Here is a 24,680-nt window from a genome sequence, read left to right on the forward strand (position 1 = left end):
ACATTGCATCTTATGAGCGGTGGGGTTATTTTGCTGCCGACCTGCGCGCGCATACTGGTTGTTATCAGCGTGACGTTGTCTGTTAAGGTGTCTATTCTTTAAGTTCTGAAAAATCTTATTTTGTTTTTAAATTTGTGAATATCTTGTGAAAATAATATATTTTGTCCAAAACATAAATAATTTACTCACAACCCATAAAAAAGGGAATGCGACCAATTGTTTGGAAAACACTGCATTACATCATAGTCATAGATTGATATTCTGTCTAATGTTCTGAATGTCGATTGAGGGCTTTGTCATTTGAGACCAGTAAGTACACGGATTCAAGTGTTGAACAGGTTGGCAACGTTATGTTTATTAGGCCAGTGACAAAATGTCAAACATTCTCTGAAACTGGAACTACCGTAGGTGTTTCCGTAATTCCGCAAACCGTGACTTGGATAAATAGGTACATAAAATGAAAATGAACGAGCAGTTCTCTAACACAAATCCTTACAAGTTTTACACATGTCTAAATCCGTAATGTCCACATAGCAGTCGGGCTGCAGGATGATGACCAACGTTCCTTTGACCCTTTCAATCCGGGGACGCATCCCTGTTTTTGAGAAAACGTGGAAATTTGTGCAAATCTTTTAATATATATATTTTTTAAAGCGAACATTTGTAACTCAAATCTTTGCTTCTGGGGATTCTACAAATGTTTCTAAATCAGTTTTTTGAAAAAAATTATGTTGCTATAATGCTGGTTCTCAAACTTGTTTTGTGTTTTTCCAAAATGATATGTAGGCTATCCTATTTGGCCACCAAAATATTTTGTTCCAGGGACCCCCCCCAGAAGCAAATATTGGAGCTAAAATGTATATTCAAAGATTTGCACAAAATTTTAAGATTTTTCAAATAAATAGCAGCTCTAAAAGCTCATAGCGCGGCACTCTGTTCCACGCTATGAGATTGTAGATCTGCTATTTTATAGCTGCTTTTTGAATAGCCAAAGAAATCTTAAAATGACACAGATGCGTTCCCGGAACGGGGGGCCTCACCTGCCCTCGCCCTGTACCCAGGCTCCTGGTCGTCTCCACTGTCCCTGGGGGGGGGGGGGGGGGCTCAGAGCCCCGGCCCTCCGGCAAAGATGAGCTCCAGGGCAGCCTGGATGTCGCCCTCTGTGGCCTGCAGCGCCCGCAGCATCAGCTCTTCATCCTGGATGCCCATGTCCCTCAGCTGCTGCATCTGGGACTGCCACCGGCCCTGGCAAAAACACACACGCAAACAAGAAACGGAAGGAAAATGTCAAAGGAGGTTGATTTAGCTTTTTATCCAAAGAACAGAACAACTCCAGTCTAATTCAAAAGCTGAGAATTCCCTCTTGGAGGCAGATGCAATACGTGACCTGCTGCCACAAACCATACTATTATGATAACCATAAATACACATTAAAATATCAATTATTATTCTGTCTCAAACCATTGTTTAATGGCAAGAAGTGTTGTAACAACAATTCAAGATCACTTTAGGGTATTGATTGATTGATCGTTATTAATAAGTATTATTATTAAGTATAGCCGTTCCACTTGCAACCACCCTACTATTGGGGGGGGAGGGAATAAAAGACATAAAAGGCAAAAGCCCTTGTGTTTTCTACCGTTTGTACAGCTTGAACAAGAACATTAGAAATATAAAAAAGAGGACACTTTTCGCTTTTGTTTATCATGAACAATTGTCCTTATCAATGTCAGTTCACACCACAGGTCCTACATAATCTCTAGAGGTTGATGGTCCTTTGTTGCCAGGTCAGGACAGGTCCTAGTGTTCACCTGTAAAGCGGTCATGTTGGTGGCCTGCAGAGCTTGCTGCAGCGCCTGGCTGAAGAGATCATTACTGACCGGGGTTCCTGAAGGGGCAACACCAGAGGGGTCCGCCTGGATGAGGGACAAAGAGAACAAAATGACACAAAACATAGTTTCTATATTATTATTATTATTATGGACGAATGTTTATGTGAGTACGATTTTAAAAGGGACATTATGCATTTACTGTATGCACTTGCCAGTTTGTGTTGAGCATATATGCATGTTGGGAGTGCTCCGCTGTGGGAAATATCATGGCGTCATGGCATCAGACGCAAACAAATCAGTCAGCTCCATATATGGGCACAAAAGGGGGTACGCCCATATATGGGCATATACTAATGACACAAGCGATCTCCATATATGGGCATAAAAGGGACATGGACTGACAGATAAGAGACACGTAGCAGCCCCGAACCTCTAGTGTAAACACACTCACACTGTGAGGATGGTAATTTGAGGAACGCACCGACGCACTGATGTGGGAGGAGAGGTGCAGGAGTGGAGGGTGTGTCATTTGCAAATCAGCAGCGTACTGCAATTTAGGTGTCAACAAGGACCACAATTTGCACAGTCCGCAGGCCGCCTGCTTGGACCAGGTCTATTTATACCCGTTACCTAGTACCCGCGGGCGGGGGGAGGAAGAAATACATGCACTGTGGAGAGTGGTAGACAGTGAGAACGAATGGAATGAGGGAGGTACCATAATGTATACCCACACTCACACACACTGTTCTATTCTATCCTGCTATAAGATGGGAAAACCTCATGTTACAGTATCTTGTCAATTTGTTACAGTAGCTTACATCCCTTGTTTCATTTGTGCTCTCTATTTCTCGTTTTCTCTCCGTTCTGCAGGACAGAAGGGAACAGACCGTGCGTGCATGTAGCGGTGAACCTCATCTTTAGCGTCATTACCTCTCCGTCCTCCCACTCACTGAACTCCCTGCTCTTTCTTTTTGCTCTACGAGTTATGTTGTCTTCAACCAAAGTTAATTTTTGTATTACTTTCTAGCCTATTATAAAATATTGAACCCGCCCCAACCTGACCCCGCCAGGCTTAAACGCGTTTCATACCAGTGCCAGACATATTAACCCATTTAGACCGGGAAAGAATGTGTTATTTTTAGATTTCCTTGGCTATTCAAGAATAGCAGATACACAAACTCATAGAGCGGCACCGAGTGCAAATCTTTTGAATATATATCATTTTTTAAAGCGAATCCTTTTAACTCGAATCTCTGCTTCTGGGGGTTCTACAAATGTCTTCTAAATCCTACAGTTTTTTTGAAAAACGTTTCTATATCAGTGGTTCTTAAACTTTTTCATGTCAAGGACTTCCAAAATTATATGTATTTGGCCACGGACCCCCATCTCAAAATATTTTGTAATAAGGACCCCCAGAAGCAAAGATTTGAGTATAAAATGTTCCCTTTAAAGAATATATATTCAAATATTAGCAAACATAATTCACGATTTAAAGAAAATAGCAGATCTACAAGCTCATAGGCACTCTATGAGCTTGTAGATCTGCTATTTTTGAATAGCCAAATAAATCTTAAAATGACACAGATGCTTTCCCGGACTTTCCTGGATTAAACTGCATTTGTTATTCCCTCCCAATATATTGTTACATCATCATCTGCGTTTGGCGGTGTGTTTGAGGCGCTGCAGCTTTGTTGATCTGTTGATCACTGTGCACCTCCCACACCAGCATATCATTTTGCTCTTGGGAGACATTTCATTTCCGAGGCTTTTCTTCCGTGAAGATGTGTGAACATTAGCGGAACAGCGTTGCACTGAGAGCACAGTGAGTGCACTGCTCTTAAAAAGGTAATGAAAAGCTATTATTGGGTTGCTCATGATTGAATCCACCCTCAACACACCCACTGATAATAATATTCAGCCCAAAGTGGTATAAAGAGAGAGTGGCGACAACGGAAGTCCACAATACTTGATCGTCATGACACTCACGACACATCTAGACATGCATCAGTTCCCGGAAGTGTTCTGGTGGGCCATTTGAATACGTTATACTGAGAGAAAGAACTGTGAAATTTCAGTTATGGGTTAGTAGTCAATTAGTAGTTAGTAGTCAATAAATGCATCAAATTACAATATTTATATAGCACACCAACATGTTTATGTAGTTACTTCAATACGTCTTAAAAATAAATGAAAAGGCTGTTAATAGTGTGAACAGCTAGTTACCTGCGTTGTTACCTGCCTTGCCCGACAGCAATATGAGTGTATTGCTGTTGTGTATTGCTTCAAAAGTCTTAGCTTTTCGAAGTGCACCACAAACGGTCTGTTCTGCTGTAGTCTCTTGAGACAGACTGTTGGCTCAAACCATTTTCAGATGCTTCCCCTTAACAGTCTGTGCAACAGAAGCACTGAATATACAGTGAAGTTGGTGGCAGCTACTGGGAAAAAATTCTGTTGGTGTATACAATATTTTTATGCACATGTACATTTGATGATGCTCTATTTCATTCTCTTTTTGCATTCTTTCTTCTCTTTAAACCTTTTTACGATCTTTTACGATTTTTCTATCATTATTCTGTTATTATCTATGCTGCTGCATTGTCTGAAGGAAGCCAAACCAAAATAGGTTTTACTCTAATGTACCTGTACATAAGATGTAACAATAAAGTACAACCTTGAACCTTGAAAATGCAAAGAAAGACAGCGGATGTGCGGCCTCCCCCCACTTCTGTTTCGTCTTTGCAGTTACGCAAATAATTCCCACTGTAAATCTAATTTGTCAAAGCATATCGTTGCTGTCGGACACAAACCTCTTATCTCCATAATTTAACTTTTGGTGTTTTTTTTTCGTAAAGTAATGCCCTACTTGATCATACTTCAGCGTCAGACAAAAGCATCAAAAGTAGCAGATCAGCAAGCTCGAAACACGGCGCAAAGCGACGAGTTTTGAGCTTGTAGATCTGCTACTTTTGCTGTTTTTGAATTTGAATCCTGAAAAGAAACAGTTTTGGACATAGGAGGTTTCCACCCGACAGAGACGATATCTGGGTTGCATCTTAGCAGAAATTGGCTGGAAAATTGTGTTTTGAAGCCAATTTAAAATACATTTGTGTGAATGAAAATGACAAACAGATGACAGCTTCCGTTCAGGAGGCCTAGTTAGAGTCTCTCCGTACCATGCAAAGATTGTGGAATAGTTGTCTGGCTTGAGACACGGAGGGAAAAAACATGCCCCCTGTGCCTCAGGAAACTGTCAGTTCGCCAATGCCCTCTATACAGTATTAAAAAAAAGTCTAAATTATCCCATTAACATACATGAGCAGGATTAAAGCTGCATTAATTATGCATTATTACCCCGGATTTGAACCCGGTTTGAAAGTGCTGAAATTTTGAACATTGAGCCAACCAGTGCTTGCTTTTAGGGAATAAATTGAATCTTGACCATCAGGTCAAACTTTGTGTCGGATCCTGTGTCTAGGTGAGACATGACCTTTAACCCGATCTTAATGTCTCAATAGAAGAGCTGGGAGACAAAATACAACCACCCCAATTGTATAAGTTATAGTGTATTAACATACTCTACCATACAGATTGCACACAAATAAATTGTATTCATGAAAAAGTTACATAGTGCCGCTTTAACCCATTAAGACCTGGGACGCATTTTGTCATTTTTAGATTTGACCTAAAAAAAGCATTATTTTACACTTTGGCTATTCAAAAATAGCAGATATACAAGCTCATAGCGCGGCACCGAGTGCCGCGCTATGAGCTTGTAGATCAGCTATTTTTGAGAAATCGTTAAAATGTGTGCAAATCTTTGAATATATATATATTTTTAAAAGCAAACATTTGTAACTCAAATCTTTGCTTCTGGGAGTCCCTGGAACAACATAGTTTGAGATGGGGCGGGGCGCGGCCAAGTACATATATATTTTGGGGGTCCTTGACATGAAAAAGATTGAGAACTACAGACATAGTAACATAGGTACGTTTTTTCAAAAAACTGTTAGGATTTAGAAGACATTTTGTACAATCGGCCTCAGGTCTTAATGGACTATTATTAAGTTGGCTATTGGTTGTAAATGTGGGTTACATATATATTTTCAGTTAATTGCCCAGCCCTACTGTGACTAGTGTTCTAGTGTGGTGAAAGGACCTCCTCACCTGACTTGCTGTGGTGGGGGTGACGGCGCTACTGTCGGGGGTGCTGGCCAGAGCCAGGGCGGTGGCCAGCTCGCTCTGTGTGATGGGTCGAGGTCCGGTCGCTCCGCTGTGGCTCAGAGACACCGGACGCATACCTGCTGCCCTGCTGCCGGAGGGACCCGCCTGGTTCCCCTATCACGCAACAAACACACACAAAACATCACATTTTAGTCTAACAACTGGGGCACTGGCTCTCAAAATGGGGTCCATGGGGGGGGGGGGGGGGGTTCTCCAGCAAAAGTAGTTTGTAGCATCACAATTATTTTAACCTCTTCATCCATTTATACGTTGGCTATTCAAAAAATAGCAGATGTACAAGCTCACTTCGTGACGCGCGGCCAAACACATATCAATTTACGGGTCCTTGACACACAAAAGTTTGAGAACCACTGAATTAGGGGGTCAACTATCATTTATTTTCACAATGGAAATAAGCTTTTGAGATGTTTTGTGTCCATCCTTTTGACTGTCGTATGCAGCATAAAAATGCACTTCATTATTTGAAAAAGTTTTAGTCTGAAGCTTGCAAGGACAGGTGCATGGAGAGGCAGAGTACCACCGTAAACTTAAATGCAATGCACTTTTTATGGGTCTCCCTAAAAAGCCCAGCGAAAGGTTACAGCTTTATTCAGAACTCTGCTGCTAGTGCTAATAAAAACATAAAAAGACACATCACTCTTCAGTGTTAGCTAGACTCCCTGTGTCTTCCAGAGGCTTGTTTATAAAGCTCTCAATGGGTATTGAGCCTACATCTCAAGATTCTCTGTCGTTTTATGATCCTACACGAGCCCAGTGGTTCCCGACCTTTTCTGGATCAGGGCCCACTTGATGGAAATCTTGAAAGTGTTCGTGGCCCACCCATCTGGCCACTTAAGACGCCATCTGAATGGCTGCCGTGTTAAGTGGTTAGATGGGTGGGCCACAAACACTTTCAGAGCATGTTTATTTTAATGATCAATCAATCGATTGTGTTCCGCCTTGGATCTTGGATCAATGGAACCTACGTAGTAACCTTTAAGTTCCTATTCATCAATATCAAAATGAAAACACATTTTCAAGGTTTTGAAGAAGAAATGACATGTTTCACATTTTATGTTGATGCTATATTACCATTAAAACTTGTTTGCCAATTATTTGGGGGCCCACTTGCTTCAGAATATATCATCATATAATCAGCGTCTTAGAATCCTGTACAGCAGGCTTGCTAGATATGCATAACCCTGCCTGTTTGAAATAGTGTTGACTGTTAATCTTTTCTATCTGTTAACTATCTGTTATCAACTATCTGTCTGGCCTGTCTGCCAGAGTGACGCCCTCATCGCTTCAAGAAGGCAGCAATTGTTTTTTCTGCTCGACCATCACAAGTGGGTGGTGGGTTGCAGGCTACTCACATTACAATCCATGTACACAAACTGTCCTTAGTAGAGTTGTTCCGATACAAATACCAGTCGGAAAAGCTGCCGATAATGGTATCTAAAATGCTGGTATCGGTATCGGCGAGTATGGCAGTCTATCCCATTCCGATACCACATAATTCATCACATGATGATAAATCATAGTCATATTTTTAATGTTTCAGTTGATGTTGCATGACTTTTATACACTTACTGTACTATTAACATTATTAGTTATACTAACTTGTAGCTGCACAATTTTTCATGTAATCGATTGTTTTTAATACTATTGTTTCATTGCTGTCCTTGTAAAGACTAAAAAAGAAGACATTACTAACCCATTAAATCATTACAGCAAACTATATTAATTGTGTTCATGGGTGATGTGCATTTGGGCCCACTCATTTTAGAACAATGACAGATGTTGGAAAGTACCTTGTGTGTGGCTCAAGTGATGAGAATGGAGTTTATAGCAGTGTATATGTAATAACAGGATATAAATGAGCAACTGTAAAATGTCAAAACACCAGATGACCAGGCCAGGCCGTTGGTGTGAATCAGGGGTCATCTGTCTGGATTTGTGTATTGGTTCCTTTTTCCCACTTCTCTAATCTTTAAGGTGCAGATTGATAGAAGTGCCCCCCCCCCCCCCCCCCAACGGATTGACAGAGAAATGCAGAATCAGATCAGGGGCAGACAAGGAGATGACGCTCCCAACTGGAAGAACCACCCATTATTATGTATTGTATTAATAAGGCTCCAGGGACATTTTAGGGTGGTTCTGACTTTGTGAACTGACCTCGATGAAACCTGTTTGCTGATAAGGAAAGTTAGAGTGGGAGCCCAGAGATCTCTGTTGTTAAGTACATTTCTATATTCAATCTGTATTACTTTTAACTTACTGCTTGATTAATAAATACACTTAATTTTAACAGTCTTGTCTGCTCTTAATTTCACCAATACAACGGACGCGCGGAGAGTGTAATCCTGAAGGGTAACACATTATTTCATTGCACAATTTGTCTGTTGCTTAAATAGCTGTAATCTCCATCAGTTCTCAAACTATTTAATTTCAAGGACAACCATAACCCTGTAAGGGTCCATTTGGAACCCCCACAAGGAACACTGAAGGTCCCTGGACCCCACTTTGTGAACCACTGTCTTAGATTATTTTTTAATTACACACTGGTATCGGATCGGTACTCTGTATCGACCGATGCGCAAGTTATGGGTCTGAATTGATATCGGGAAGGAAATAAATGGTATCGGTGTAGCCAAGAGGACTAAAAAGACAGGGCCCTCGACATCCCGGAAAATACAGAGCAAGAGGGAATGAGGCTAGTGTACCAACCACTCTACACCATGTGTAAACACTCCAGCAGAGGTACGTGTTCATTCTGAAATAACAAGGTGGGTAAACAACGCTGACTCTCCACTACACCCTGACTGTTGAGCCATCACCCGGTCCTGTCAATGCCCTATCCGTTGGCAGAGGTCTGACCCCTCCAGTATGGTTGACTTTATTGAAGGTACACCAGGACATTTTAATAGCCCACGGAAACCCTCACATAAACACAGGTGGTGTTTATATTGTTTTGACTGACTAATGTATTTGTTTGGAGACGTGTAACTCACAGACTGGAAGTCTTCATCGTCATCAGACATGCCCTCGAACATGAACCCTCCTGCAGGACAAAAGACAAAGCAAACATTACAGATCATTCTAGTTATGACGGTATTAACAGGAATACATATGTATATGTCATGGTAAATGTTGAAATGTAGAAAGGATGGGGCAGTCAGCCTGTTCACCGCTTTGGTACCAAACAACATACTGTGTCTCGAAAACTAATACTCATAACTACTACTTAATCGTCATAGAATTGCGGTGCACTTTCATGAATCCCAGACATTGGCACCTACTGATTCTGGTGACTCAATGGCCTTTCCTGTATGAGGCCAGAATTTCCACTTACACACAGGATATCTCAAAATCTAGTTGGTGGAATGCCATGAGACTGCATTCCCACTCCCTGAACTATGAGACTTAACTATTTGAGAGAAATCATGTCCTATCCTCTAGCACCGCCTTCAGGCCAAAATATCAACTTTTCACACAAGATGGGCCCTATCTTGCGGGTCGCCTTCCCCCGGCTTATCCCTAAACTTTTTTGCCATGTTTTTTCCATTTTGAAAAACATTTTAAAATAATTAAAATAGCCGATCGGCTAGTTGACTTATTTAAAAAATATTAATCTTAAAATATTTTCAAAATAGTAAAATATGGCTAATAAGTTTAGGGATAAGCACAAGATAGGCCCTGATATCTCAAAATCTAATAGATTATGACATAACAGCTTGTAGGTTAAACCTTAGTGATTTTGGTGACCGCATGGCTTTTCCTTTAGCATGATGATCACCCTTCTGCCAATTTCCAGTTGGGTGTAATTAGCAGCATGGATTCTTGGAGCAGCTAGTGATGCTTCTGGACTATTTGTTTATTCACAGCACAGTTAACTTCAACAACTTTTCAACAGCGTCCTGCAGGTTGGTAGTCACATAAATATAGGCCTCACTTATGCCTGGCTGGTATAAACACAACATCTGTATTTATATGCTCTACAGATGTTAATACCAGGTGTAAAGACCCTAGTGCCACATAATCTGAATCAATAAATCCGTTTTAGGATTTACTCAAGTACTATACAGTACTTGAGTATTTTTAAAGTGTCCACGGCCCTCCTATGAGACACAGACAAGTAAATTATTATCTTTTTAAACCATTTTTTCATGAGCATTCGTGAGGACCAATTTTATATGAAAATAGGTTGAAAATGGGTGAAGTGGTCCTTTAAGTCAACACAATGGGAGTACTTCCTCCACCATGTGTTACTGGTGTGTGTTTGTTGGTTGGTTAGATAGATACTTTATTGTCCTTGCGGAAATTCATGTTGTACCAAGCAGCCATCAGGATATAAAACATCTCAAAACATAACATAAATACACAATACATAGACAGATCACACAATACATTGACAGTGCACATCTCCTCTCTTACAGAGTGAAAACTAGAAAAGGCTACCATTCATAATTCAAGAGGCATCAGATTTCATTTTATACACAGAACTGAGATGGGGCCTGTTTGTCCTATACTTGTGGGGACAAATGATCTTGAAGCCCTAGCCTGCAACATTGGCACTGTGTACCGTCGTCCTGATGGTAAAAGGTGGTATTGACTGTATAACGGGTGTGTTCTATCCCTAGCAATAGCTTTCCCCTTCCTAAGCACCCAGGTCTCATACATTGCTGCCATACTCTCAAGTCGTACCCCAGCTATCTTGCTGGATACATTGATGATTCTGTGGAGTTTGTTCTTATTAACCAATGATAATGAGCCATACCAGGAGGAAACAAAACAGAAAGTTAATGCACTCTCCACAAAGGGTCAATGGAAGAGCACCATTAAACTTCTTTCCACGTTATACTGACCCAGTCTGCGCATAAAATGCAGCCTCTGCTGACCTTTCTAATAGATGGCATCATCTTACCTGGCATGTCGCTGTAGGAACTGGAAGAGACATTGCGGGAGGAGCTGGCACTGGACTGTGCGGGCATGCTGCCCGCTACAGAGTGCAGGACTAAGATGATGGCATTCACCAGCGCAGGGTGCGAACTAATCAACCTAAAGACACGTTGAACACAAGTTCATTCCATCTGTGTATGTATGTGTAGTATTATGTATGCATTTATTTTACATACGTACACAGTCAAATAAGATTGTACAAATGTAACCAAATGGGTACTTGTGGAATATTCACATGTGTTGCTACATTTCTCTTTTCATCCCTGTTACTTTTAACTGTGTCATTTTAGATTTTAGCTAAATATATATTCGTAGCAACATAACTTTTTCAGAAGTGTTTGAAAGATTTTTAATAACTTGAAATTCTTTTTACACAAATCTTCTCTTTTCTGGGTCCCTGGCACAAAAACTTTTCAGAATGCGACCAAATACATATCATGTTGGGGGTCCTTGGCACGAAAAAGTTTGAGAACTACTGATTTAGAAGGCATTTTGTAGAATCGGCCTCAGGTCTTCATAAGTTAAGTTGGCGCCTCTACAAGTTTTAGTCTGCTGACAGGCGGACAAATGATTCGAATTGTGGCTTGGAGAGGAAGGTTGCACTATACTGGGATTCTCATGGAGGGCTAAATCCAAAGTCCAGCGGGGATACTCCCCAAAAAAAGATCAAAAAAGGTAGTACATCTCAAATGTCCAAGTCAAGGAAGCAGTGGTGTAAAATAACTAAGTACATTTATTCAAGTACTGTACTTAAGTACAATTTGAGGTATTTCTTTTACTTTACTGGAGTATTTCCAATTTTCAATACTTTTGCTTCTACTCCACTACATCTCAGAGGCAAATATTGTACTTTTACTACACTACAATTATTTGAAAACTTTAGTTACTAGTTACTTTGCAGATATAAATTATTATATTATAAAACACACATTAATCACTAGCCACATTCTATTACCTAGGCTAGTTGAAAATAGCTGATCTGTAGATCTGCTATTTTCAAACATTTTGTACTTTTACTTTTTGTACTTTAAGTATATTTTGATGCTAATACTTTTGCACTTTTACTCAAGCAACATTTTGAACACAGGCCTTTTACTTGTAACAGAGTATTTTTATGTTGTGGTATTGCTAATTTTACATAAGTAAAATATCTGAGTACTTCTACCCCCACTGTAAGGACGACAAAAGACTCATATTTCACTTATTGATTTGGCTCACTTCTCATGTAATGGGAGCCAAACGTTTTTTGGATGGAAATCTACCAAGTGGCGTCCCCTGCTGGCTCTACTTGGCATAGGTCCACTCACTGTGTGGCGCGTCTGTGCCAACTATCATTAGAGCCCGACCCATGACACATTTTTGGGTCTGATGCCGATCCTGATTTTGGAGAGTCCTAGACTACCAATTACCAATTGTCAAAAAATACAAAATCTATTCTAATCATTTTGAAAAAAACAAAAAGGAGGTGGAAAAAAGAGTTGATTAAAGTAAATCTTTTTTTTTTAAAACATCTTTTGATAACATTTGAAAAATGTTGCCTATGTGACCAAAATAGTGACGCCAGTTTGAAAGTATTCAAAAATCAGGATACATCGGCTGCATAATTGGTGACACAGATATATTCAAAAACGTCAAATAATGCCAGATACATTGGCCAAACCGATATATGGGTCTGGTTCTAACTATGATAAAAGCACACTTACACGTCCAGCATGTTGGGGTCCGTGAACTGGACGAAGAGATCTTTGTCTTGGAGGACTCCTGCACAAATCACAGTGATATCGTTGATGTTATTACAGTACATGCATGGGAAGATTGGATAGCATGAGAATGAACCATTTAAGTTATATTTTATACTTTGTTGCACGATGGCGTTGTGTGGCAAAAATAGCTCATAAAGAGCTATTTTTGAACATTTTTGCCTATACTACTAACATAGGGATGCCAGGTTGAAAGTGGTTAAGGGTTGATCAAACTGAACGGAGCTAGCCAAGACTTACCCAGAGCTATCGGGTCTGACCTGAGACCCGGCGTAGCAACAATAATCTGGTCCAGAGACTCTTTATTGGTCAGCATTTTGTATACCTGTGTGGGAAAACAGTGTCGTATTAGTAATGCTGGTAGTAGCTCAGTCAAAAATTAGGGCTGGGCGTTTTCTTTGTTTTTTCCCTTTTTATTTTTCCCCCTCCTTTTTTTCCACTTTTTGCCCTCTTTTTTGTACCTTTTTATCTAATATCAATTGTAATGTTTTTGTGAGGGGGTTAGGTGGGAGGGTTGGTATTTGCTGTGTTTGTCTTGTGTGTATTTGTGTTTGTTTTTTCAGAAAACTAGAAGGGTTTCTTTTTATGACTGTTTATCTTATCCTGTAAGCTGTGACAATTCAAAATTATGCTATAATAAAATAAGAATTAGGGCTGGGCAATTGACCAAAAATGTACCGAAACCGATATCTAGAACGAATAACCGACGTAATCCTGCACATGTAGGCTAATCGAATAATCAAGAAGAAGGTTTTTCTTTGTATATATATTTTCTTATTTCTTATACATGTATATCAATGAATCGACAAAAAAACTATTGTAATCAATTCTTCTTTTTTTATAATCGACTAAATGGATTGGTCTGATTTCCCACTGAACCCTCCAGATTGTGCGGTGTGGGTGCATGAGGGGTACGGTTTGTGAGGGATTGACCACTCACTGAGTCTTTGTATGCAGAGTTAAGGGAGTGTAGAGCAGCATGGAACACCCTGAACTCTCTGGCTGCTGTCGCTCTGTTCACAGGCTCTAATGGTGGAAAGAAGACGGGGAAGGAAGCCATTAGCCATGTTTATTGTTGGTGATGTTGTGAGTAGTAGTGACCACCCAGTAATCTGAGTAGGTTTGCGGTGCAAGCTCCGAAGGCAACAGTCATTTTGCCTATCGTCTCTGTCGGGTGGAAATGTCCAAAACAGTTACTTTTTAGGATTCAAATTTTACAATAGCTAAAGTAGCAGATCGACAAGCTCGAAACGCGTCGCTTCGCGTCGCGTTTCAAGCTTGTAGATCTACTACTTTTGATGCTTCTGATGCTTCTGTGACGCTGTAGTGCCCTACAAAGTCAAAGTGCAGTGACTACGTTATTGGACACACCGACTTATTTGTGTATTATTGTAGGTCAAATTAGCCTTCGTGATTTTGGGGCATAAACAGTTACCTCAAGAACAGATATACAATTAGTGTAATATCACTTATATGCCGATATCTCATTTGGCTTACCAGTTGAAACACTTTTTCTTTCTTTTTTTCGTAGTTACAGCACAGCACTTTGGCTTTGTAGCGTTAATTTATGAAAAAACACAATAAGTTAGAATATGGAGATAAGAGGTTTCTGCCCGACAGCAACGCTATCTATAACACCAACCTAACTGTGCCCGCAAACGTTTTAATGAATGAATAAATGTGTGGCATTATATGTTATGCATACCTGGGCTGGCCTCCTGCTCTGGCCAGGTCTTTTTCAGAATGTGGACGGTGGCTCCTGGCTGGATTCCACAGGCGTCCAATGTCAGCTCATCCTTCAGCTTCCTGCCACAGTGGACCAGCTCTGCAACAAAGAACAGTCATTCTAAGAAATTAATACATTACTACAAGCTTACAAAGCATCGCAACGCGTTGTGAGATTGCGGCGGGACATAACTGATGTACAAGCTTCGCATTGTGACGTGCTGTGACTGTGAGCTTGTGAGATCAGTTTGTTTCGGCAAGTGCCACCACCACCGACACAGACCAGTGTTGCCTTGTCCGCATATTATTAGCGACTTTGGGCTTGTTTTTTTTAAATATCGCTAGTTGCGGGTTGCGGCTTTTTGGCCTTGTTTCTAAAGTGCAGTTGCTTAATTGGGCTTCATTCCTAATGTCGTTTAAACCAGTGGTTTGTCATGTCAAGGACCCCCAAATGAATATGCATTTGTCCACAGACCCCCCACCCCCCCATCTGAAAATATTTTGTGGCAAGGACCGCTATACAAAGTTTGTGCATTTAAAACGTTTCAAAAAAGTTCCCCTTGAATTTTTTCTCCAATTCTTTTTTTTTTTGCTTGTAGATCGGCTATTTTCAAATAGCCAATTTTCAAATAGCCAATGTACATAGGTTTAAAGTGCTTATGTGCCTTTAATAGTCGCTGCTTTTGGGCCTGTTTTCATAGACCTGGTATGCTTATTTCTCTGGCTAAAATCTGGCAGCAGTGATACAGACCTATAAGATCGGGGTCTGGTATGGAGTCAGAGAGCTGGGCGGCCACCAGCTGTTTGAGAGTAGCGATCCTGTACCCTCCGGGTGGGACGTCTCCTGGCATCATCTCTGGGAAGTGGAACATGGACTTAGGCTGATCCACCAGCTTCAGTGACAGGTGCCACTCCGATGACATCATCTCTACCTGCTGCACAATCAAACACAAACAAAACGTTGTTGCTGTCAGGCAGAAACCTCTTATCTCCATGTTTTTACTTCTTGTGTTTTTTCCGTAAATTAACGCCCTACTTGATCATACCACAGCGTCACACAAAAGTACCAAAAATAGCAGATCTGCAAGCTCGAAACGGAATTAGAATCCTGTAAAGTAACAGTTTTGGACATATGAGGTTTCCACCCGACAGAGACAAATACAAACACATACTTGTTTGTATTAAAACACAAAGCTATGTTTACCACTTAAGCCCAATTGTATAATTCTTCCAACTACAGTGTCACACATGCGATGTGAGCTTGCAGATCTGCTATTTTTGGAGATTTTTTTTTAGGCTATTATTAACCGCTTGAACCCTAGGATAAAATTCCGGTTTATGTACATGATGAGTGAGTGATGTGGTGTGAGTGACCCACGTTTTTTTTTGTCTTGGTGAGTCTTACAACTGTTTAGCTGCTAGCAGAGCCCAGTCCATCTCTCCTCTGATGAATTGAATACACAGGACCACAACGGAAACAAGCCCTCAGGGCTTTTTGTATTATGCGTTTAGCAATATAGCACAACTGTTCCTCCTCTGTAACTTTTGCAAACTGTTATAAAGTATTCAATCAATCAAACCCCCCTCCAAAAAAACAATCTTCTCCCCAAATAGTGCCCAGTCTTCTCTGGAAGACCATACGGGGGAAAAACATGGTGCCCAGTATGCCCACTTCCCACACATCTCAGGTGCCCAAACACTGGCGTTCCTATTCTGGCGAACATTCGGCCGGAATAGGCTGATCTACAAGCACACAACGCGTCGGCGTTGGTGTGGACTGAGACAATGCAGACCCCTGTGTAACCTCGCATCACCAGTCTTTCCACTACCCCTGTGTGACCCGAGTGGTTAAACAAATAACGTTTGAGTTAGGACCTATGTAAACTGACACGACGCATGTGTGTGTGCGTGTGCGTGAGCGCGCGTGTGTGTGTATAATAAATATATATCCTGATTTATAACATTTATAAGGTTAATAGAGATCTGCACACTCACCATTGTTCTGTTATGTTGACACTCCACTTACTTCCTGGTTAGTCTCACGTGGTTTGTCACGTGGCTGTAGCAGTCCGGAAATAATCTGCAGCGTGACTATGGGACGATCTGATTATCATTATGTTTAATATTTAAACCATGTATTCAACCAGACATGATCTAGAAAGTAACTTTGGGGAAAAACAAACGTATTAATAAATGTGTTTGAGATATATGATTTGAGTCACTTAAATTCAGTGGTGGTGTTTTACTTAAGTAAAAGTATCAATACTGCAATGTTGAAATACTCTGTTACAAACTAAGTACAGAGTTCAACATTAAAAGTACAAAATTGTTGGCATCAAAATATACTTAAGTACCAAAAGTAAAAGTACTCATTATGCAGAAGGTCCCATTTCACAAATACAAATCCTTAGAAAATAGCAGATCTACAAGTTCACAGTGCTTTGCAACTTGTTTTGCCAAAGTATATATTTAAGTCTGAAGTGGTTTTGCAATAATAATAAAAATCTACAAAGTACTAGTATTTGCCTCTGAGATGTAGTGGAGTAGAAGTAAAGTAAAAAATACCTAAAAAGTGTACTTAAGTAGTGAGTAAATGTACTTTACACCACTGCACTTTACTCCTTGTAACTTTTCACAGTATAACTTAAAAGTGGACGAAAATTAGAAACTTATACAGGAAACCATAATGTTGTTATGTCTCCAATTCCCCTGATTCAGGGACGGATTATGGCTTGGGCAAAGTGTGCACATGCACAGGGCCCTGAGCCAATGGGGGGCCTTGGATTTAATAGGCTTTTAAAAAAATATATATAATATATATAATATATATATATATATATACCCTAACCCTAACCCTAAAACCGAAATAAAGTAACCAAAAAACGCCCCAAAACGCCCAATATAACCGCAATAACCGCAAAAAAATCTGCGCGCGCTGCGCGCACGCGCGGGGGGGGGAGGGGGGTGGGGGGGGGGGGGGGGGGGGGTGTCATTGCGATTTTGTGCACAGGGCCCATTTCCACTTTAATCCGTCTATGCCCTGATTGATTTTCCTGCTGCCAGCATTAGCCTGCTGCAATTCCTACTGAGTCCATCATATCTGCCTGGGACACAGACACCATTCACATGTTTTAGGACTTTGAGGAAGGAAGTTTTCCATTTGACTGATATTGATATTTACCTATTTTCTAAAATAGGCTTAAAATATAGCCTAATACATACCAAATATCCTGGTCCTGGACAACCCTTGTCCTAGAAATCTGCAACATTAGTTGGTTCTCATTCTCAAACATTTTAATTTCAAGGACCCCCTGAAGAATCCTCAAGAATCCACGGGGGTCCCCGGACTCCAAATTGAGAACCACTGACCTAAACAGTTATTATAAAAGAGGGCCTAGGCATAATAAACAATAGGATATCATTAATAGTAGTTCCTTCTACAAAAAAAAAAATCAAAAGCCTGATGCAACTGGTTGCTACATCCACATCTGGACCAAATGAATATCTGCTGTGGGTTAATGCTTGCTGTATATAGAATGTGACCAACATAGGCTCATTTTCAAAGTGACTAGTATATATCTATCCATATATATCAAGTCTTATTAATATAGACTGAGTGGTAGGCAAATATTATTTACTCCACTTATTTGAAAACCAGTTACTAGTTACTTTGTAGATTTTGATTATTATTACAAAACGTTAACGTACATTAAGCACTTCAACCACTTATTTTCAATAGATCTTAGATTATTTTTACATTTTAAAACTTGTGAAATGGGACATTCTGCATAATGAGTAGCCTACTTCTACTTTTGGTACTAATTATAGTAAATGTTGGTACCAAAACTTTTATTCAAGTATATTTTGAATTCCGTACTTTAACTTGTAACATAATATTTCTGATTGAATGAATACTTTATCAACAGCAAAATAACAAAAAAAGAGCACAGGAAAGCACAGTTCAATAGGTCTGCTAGGAGGATTATACCCAAGAAGGCTGCGCTGGTTCACATGACGCTCGTCTGTCACAAGCGTCATGTTATGGCGCTACTTTTTTCCTGTTTTTTTTTTTTTTACAACCCGTACATCTACATAAACGTTCACATTTCAAATATAAAGTGCTTACCCTAAGGCCATAGATGTGACCAGTTAAAACGCCCAGGTTTAAGTACCTGTATCTTCCGTATTGTTCAATAAAAAGCATTTTAATCCGATTGGTGGCCATTTTCTCAGAATTTTCTCCATATACTTTCAACTACGTGACCCTATTGGTTGGTAGGTGTACTGCACTCTGATACATTATAACTCTATGAAAGAATGGCTGCCGATCGGAGTAAAATGATTTTTATTGAACAATACGGAAGATACGGGTACTTAGACCCAGGCGTTTTAACTTGTTACATCCATGACCGGGGGGTCAGTACTTTATATTTGAAATTTAAACATTTATGTAGATGTACGGGTTGTAAATATAGAAATTTTAAAAACTAGGAACAAGTAGCGCCATGGCTGTCATGATATGACGGTCATGTCTCAGGGCTACGCTATGGCTTATAGACCAATTATTTGTTTACTAACATTGAGCCTGTACGCACAGGTGATTGTTTCACGCAATCAATTCCCAACCTGTTTCGGGGTGCACTGGTTTCAGCACACCCCAACCCCCTCTTGTGTGTGTTGGCTAGTGAGACGCGTCCTAACGAGACCTGATATAATGGGTTTCGTTGCGCGCATAGTCGTCTGTTAAGGGGTCTATTAGTTTCCATTGGGGTCCTGTGTACAATTCATCGAAACATTCTACATGGCAATATTGATACTTTTACAAAATGTGTTTACTTTTTCCACCACTGGGCTGGCCGGGGGTCTGGCCGTGGGGACAGCAGGTTAAACATTATTTACATCCCCCCAGCCCAGTGTGACATCACCGCTGGACAAAGCAGCGGTGTGAGGGGAGAGGAGTGGTTTGATTTGATTCTGTGAAGAGAATCGTCCCAAATCAATGGAACTTTAATCTCTACGATCTGATGCACTGACCGCCAGGATTAACCACACACATATCTAGGATCAAACTTACTGTCTCGGAGTGTTAAAGTAGCATAGTGTTGTGTCTGTGTTTACTGTAAGAGGGATAATGTACTACAGCTGAAGAAAAGAAAAGACCGCCTGCTTTGCTGAAGAAAGATCCACTCACTGCCGCTGGATGGTCGGTGATTTAACTTTTGCTCTCTGATCATGGTAAGGATTATTCAAATTGTGTATTAAAACACATGAGAAATGAAACGTAAATAATGATGCTATATCCAGATCAGAACGGGGGGTTTCCAAAGACCAAGCAACAGCTGAAGAACGTACTTTATATATACCCCATGGCATGAACTGATCGGGCAACTGTTTATATTTCATGTTTGACCAACTGGCTAAATACTTTATAAATACTGTATGTAAGACGATGCTGTTTGTAAAGAGACTGTTTTCGGTGCGAATCAGAGGCCTACTACCACGGTTATTTGTTTATTTTCCGCGAATGTAGCGTTTATGAATGAAATAAACGCGCCCCCCTTTGACGAGAGGAGAGAACAGCAACATATGTTCCATACTGTAACTGTACGAGCTGGCAACTTTGTATCCAAGATGGTGAATGAATGAATGAATGCCCACATCGTCACATCCATGATTCACACACTGTTCAGGCTGTTAGGACAACATTTCAATGAGTGAAGTGAAGTCAGGGGTCTTCGAAGTTTTCCAGACCAAAGGCCCCCTTATCTGAGAGAGAGATGAAGCAGGAACCCCCCCACTACAATTTTGCAGATTAAACTATGTAGCCTATAAGGTACTTTTACTTTACATGAGTATTTGTGGCTGTATTATATCTCAGAGGCATACTCCACTACAATTATTTGACAGTATACTTTGCAGATTTAGATTAGTTCAAAACATAGCTACATTAAGCACTTAAGCCCTATCTTATACTCTTAAAAGACATATCTACGGCTGCTGAAGTGGTCAATGCATGTTTTGTAATAATAACTAGTAACTAGTACCGTAACTGAAATTTTCAAATAATTGTAGTGGAGTAAAAGTACAATATTTGCCTCTGAGATGTAGTGGAGTAGAAGTAAAAGTACAGATAATTGAAAATAATCCAGTAAAGTAAAAAAAAATCCTCAAATGTGCACTTAAGTACAGTACTTGAGTACATGTAGTAGTTACTTTCCACCACTGCATTACATCTTGACTTTGAAGTCAGTGTGCGGTGCAGTGGCTTTGTCCTGAAAGGACACCTTAGCCTGATGTTGCCCATAGCCCATACTGTACATCACATTAAGAGAGCAGCTGTGATTTCCTGGCAGCCACGTTACAGCTTCCTGTGGGATACAATAGTCTTTCATAGTAAACTGCAAACATAGTGCCTGAGAGGAAATCCTATAATCTGATTTGGATCAAAGACAAGTTTTTTTTTTTTTTTTTTACATGGTGGGACTAGATCAGCGGTTCTCAAACTTCTTAATTTTAAGGACCCCCATAACTCTGTGAGTACAGGGTCCATTTGGTTCCATTTGTACACTCTCAGAGTTACAGACCTGTAAGGTAAGGGTCCATTTAGAACCCCCTCAAGGAAACCCTGAGGGTCCCTGAACCCACTTTGAAACCACTGTACTAGATTATTATCACATTAAAATGTAATTTTAATATATTTTCAAATAGCCGAAGTATATATAAGGCTAAAGTTGTTAATGTATGTTTTGTAATAATAATAAAAATCTACAAAGTAACTAGTAACTAAAGTTTTCAAATAATTGTAGTGGAGTAAAAGTACAATATTTGCCTCTGTGATCTGGAGTAGAAGTAAAAGTATTAGAAATTGGAAATACTCCAGTACAGTAAAAGTACCTCAAAGTTGTACTTAAGTACAGTTACTACAGTACTTGAGTACATGTACTTAGTTACTTTCCACCCCTGAAAGTTACCCCTGAAATGTTCCAGGTGTGAAGTTTTGATTGGAATTAAAATGAGTTAGAAAATGTATTGCGAGTGAGTCTGCAGTTGTGACTGCAATAGGGAGTTTATTCCACAGTTTGTCAGCCAGGAGGGAGGAGAGTCTGGGATGTGTGGAGCGTTGTTGTCCAGGGTGTTTTAAGGATGGTTCAGACAGCATTCCTGTGTTGGCTGATGTGAGCAGGAGGGTTGGATCAGACCTTGGAAGTGGGTGCCATGCCTTCAGTTGAGATAAGCATTCCAGCTCAACACATATTCTCATCCCACTGAATCACTTAAGACTTGATTGTGTCGTTTGTCATATAAAACATATGACATTATATACATAGTATGTGTAAGGTTGTTTCTCATTGGTCATAACGAAGTCTGACCAAAAAGCGCAGGAAATGAGTGAATCAGTTTTGAGATTCAAGGGACCCTTTCTACCTTATGTCTCAGTACTCTATGAAGACAGGGAAAACTCACAACAATACCGCCAACCACTATGATAGATTCTTGGTGTTTTTATTTGACTATGAGGTTGGGGTTTATTTCCTCTCCTGGAATCACCCAGCTCTTGCAAAAGAGGGAAAAGCAAATGTAAAATGACTACTGTGTTATTGGCTCTTATAAAACCCACTTTCATCCCCTCTCATCATGCAGTGCTTTCTTGATAGGGGGTGATTTATTCCAGGATGGAAATGTCTCTCCCTCATCATCCATCCATACATAAATGATGGACCAGTGGTTTGAAAATGACAACGTTTTCCATATGGCGAAGGGGAATACCTTAAAATACAATGCTAATAGCTTTCAGTAACCACGTAGGAAGTGATACAACTTCGTGCAAGTTGCAACATATGGGAAGTTAAGGCCCAAATGAGCTCATGCATCATGTTAATGCTGATGCCGACCTTTTGTTGGAGATGGATGACCTACGTAAAGGCATGCGGACAGTACCACATCACTACTGACCCACAGGGACAGCAAGGATGGGAATTGCCAGAGACTTGCAATACCTGAGCCATAAAAAAAGAATTACAATTCTCAACATCTAGTGATAATATTATTATTTTTAATGCGTTTGACCTCAGTGAAAAGCTTAATAAGCCTGAGAGCAATAAAACATCAAAACCAATGTTGCTTATGATTGCGATTAAAAGGCCATGAAGCACTTACACTAAACTGATTTCAACACCTTTCAGGCAGTCATTCAGAGACCAATGTTATAGAACATAATTTCATTGAATGTCATTAAAATATAATTTCTTTGTAGGTTAAAATATGTGAATAAAGAAAATAAACAAACAAAATAGAGTAATACTGTTGTTCCAACACATTTATACAATAGCTGAGGTGTGTACATTGTAAGAAGCTTTTGTAGAGGCTTTTGCACAAGCGTACAGCCAGGTCCATTTTGGTTCCATTAGTACACACTCAGAGTTAAAACCACTTACTCCCTAGTCCCTACAGTGTATCGTCTCTGTCGGGTGGAAACCTGAAAAATGTCCAAAACTGTTACTTTTCAGGATTCAAAATAAAATAGCAAAAGTAGTAGATCTACACGCCTTTGCGCCGCGTTTTGAGCTTGTAGATCTGCTACCTTTGATACTTTTGTGTGACGCTGTAGTATGATCAAGTAGGGCATTACTAAAAAACTAAAGATTGGGCCCTATTTTCACCAGTGCCTTACCCATTATCCCTAAACTTCTATTTTTTTTTTTTACTATTTTTAAAAACATTTTAAAATACAGTTTACAGTTTAGGCATTTAGCAGACGCTCTTAATCCAGAGCGACTTACAGTAAGCAAGGACACAAGATAATACATCATAATACAAATAGTTCAAATAGCCAATCTACAAGCTCACAATGTGTCAATGTACTAGATCGGCTAGTTGAACTATTTGAAAATGTTTTTAAAAATTGTAAAAAATGGCAAAGAAGTTTAGGGATAACTGGTGAAAATAGGGCCCTATAATAGAATTGGAGATCAGAGGTTTCTGCCCGACAACAACGATATAACCTCAACACCAAATCTCTTTACCAAAATTAGGCGATCTATAATACTAGCTAATATTGTAGATCAGCTATTTTCAGTGAATGTTTGCCCCAGAATATAGGGACACTAGTGTTCAAGTTATTAGATTTGACTGTGTAGTCATCATAACACCACGTCTTTCTTTCCCAATAACACTGCTATTTCCAATCTCATCTTTTATATTGACCGTACGCTGTACTGTACACTGACTGCACAGCTCCAGTTTATTAGTAGTCTGAGTGTCTGGGTCCTACAGCTCAGACTGCAGCTGTGGTCAACTTGTTTTGACCCTTGATGTTGAGCCGGATAATAAAAGTCAGATAATAAATGCAAGGAGGGGAAAAAGGGGGGGATTTACTTGCTGGCATGGCACAGGGAAAGAACTTTGAGTCATTTGGATGGCACTTTGATGGCTTCCTGGTGGCTGAACAATAGAGACACCCACCCAGACGGTGGGTTAGTTACGCCTCCAATGGCATGTACTGTACCTCCATTCATGCTGGGCACAGGCAAACTGCATGTGGTGGAAGATCTACTCATCTTTGTTCTTTGTAAAAGTAATAATACCACAGTATTATAATAATACGCTGTTACAACTAAAAGTCATGTTATCTAAATTTTACTCAAGTTAAAGTACAAAAATATTGGCATCAAAATAGACTTATAATACCAAATACCAAAATAAAAGTACTCTGTCAAATAATATAGTGGTCTGGAGTAACAAAAGTACAGTATTTGTCTCTGAAATGTAGTGGAGTAGAAGTACAAAGTATATACATTTACTCATTTACTTTCCAACTCTGACGTACAGTGTGAGGAATTCATGAATATTTTCAAGGAAACACTACTCTCTTTACAAGAGGATTCCTGAAGCCCCTGAGGGTTTAAATTACAGTTTGGCACAAGACCATGGCGCTCCATGAAAATAACAGATTTCCACATGATGTATTAGGCTTAATTCAAATTAGGCTCAACTACTGCCTTCATACAAATCCAAGCATTCCTATTCTGGGGTTAACATTCTGTTAACATAGCAGATCTACAAGCTCTCAATGTGTCACTATACGACACAACGCCACTACTATTTATGCTGAAGAGATTTGGTGTAGAGGAGAAAAAAGGAGTGGACCAATTATTGAGGGGTAAATAAAACATATCTAAATCTA

General features: G+C 39.9%; 2 protein-coding genes across 2 annotated transcripts in view; one reads left to right on the top strand and one right to left on the bottom strand.

The window, feature by feature from the left end:
- Window positions 1–335: 335 nt before the first annotated feature.
- ubl7b (ubiquitin-like 7b (bone marrow stromal cell-derived)) lies at window positions 336–16,545 on the bottom strand. The gene is made up of 11 exons (XM_084057539.1): window positions 16,493–16,545; window positions 15,249–15,432; window positions 14,478–14,597; window positions 13,713–13,798; window positions 13,013–13,097; window positions 12,716–12,773; window positions 10,978–11,111; window positions 9,065–9,114; window positions 5,997–6,167; window positions 1,812–1,916; window positions 336–1,245 (listed from the first exon to the last, which is right to left on the bottom strand). The coding sequence occupies exons 1-11, from the start codon at window positions 16,493–16,495 to the stop codon at window positions 1,105–1,107; spliced, it is 1,137 nt and encodes a 378-aa protein (XP_083913665.1). The 5' UTR covers window positions 16,496–16,545; the 3' UTR covers window positions 336–1,104.
- Window positions 16,546–19,451: 2,906 nt separating this feature from the next.
- The window catches only part of cd276 (CD276 molecule), a 179,020-nt gene continuing 173,791 nt past the window's right edge, over window positions 19,452–24,680 (top strand). The window contains exon 1 of the mRNA XM_084056365.1: window positions 19,452–19,732. The gene's annotated coding sequence lies outside the window, so the exon portion shown is untranslated. The remainder of the gene's footprint in view (window positions 19,733–24,680) is intronic.

The sequence above is a fragment of the Gymnoscopelus microlampas genome (genome assembly GCF_963454915.1).
Source record: "Gymnoscopelus microlampas genome assembly, chromosome: 1".
Lineage (NCBI taxonomy): Eukaryota > Metazoa > Chordata > Actinopteri > Myctophiformes > Myctophidae > Gymnoscopelus > Gymnoscopelus microlampas.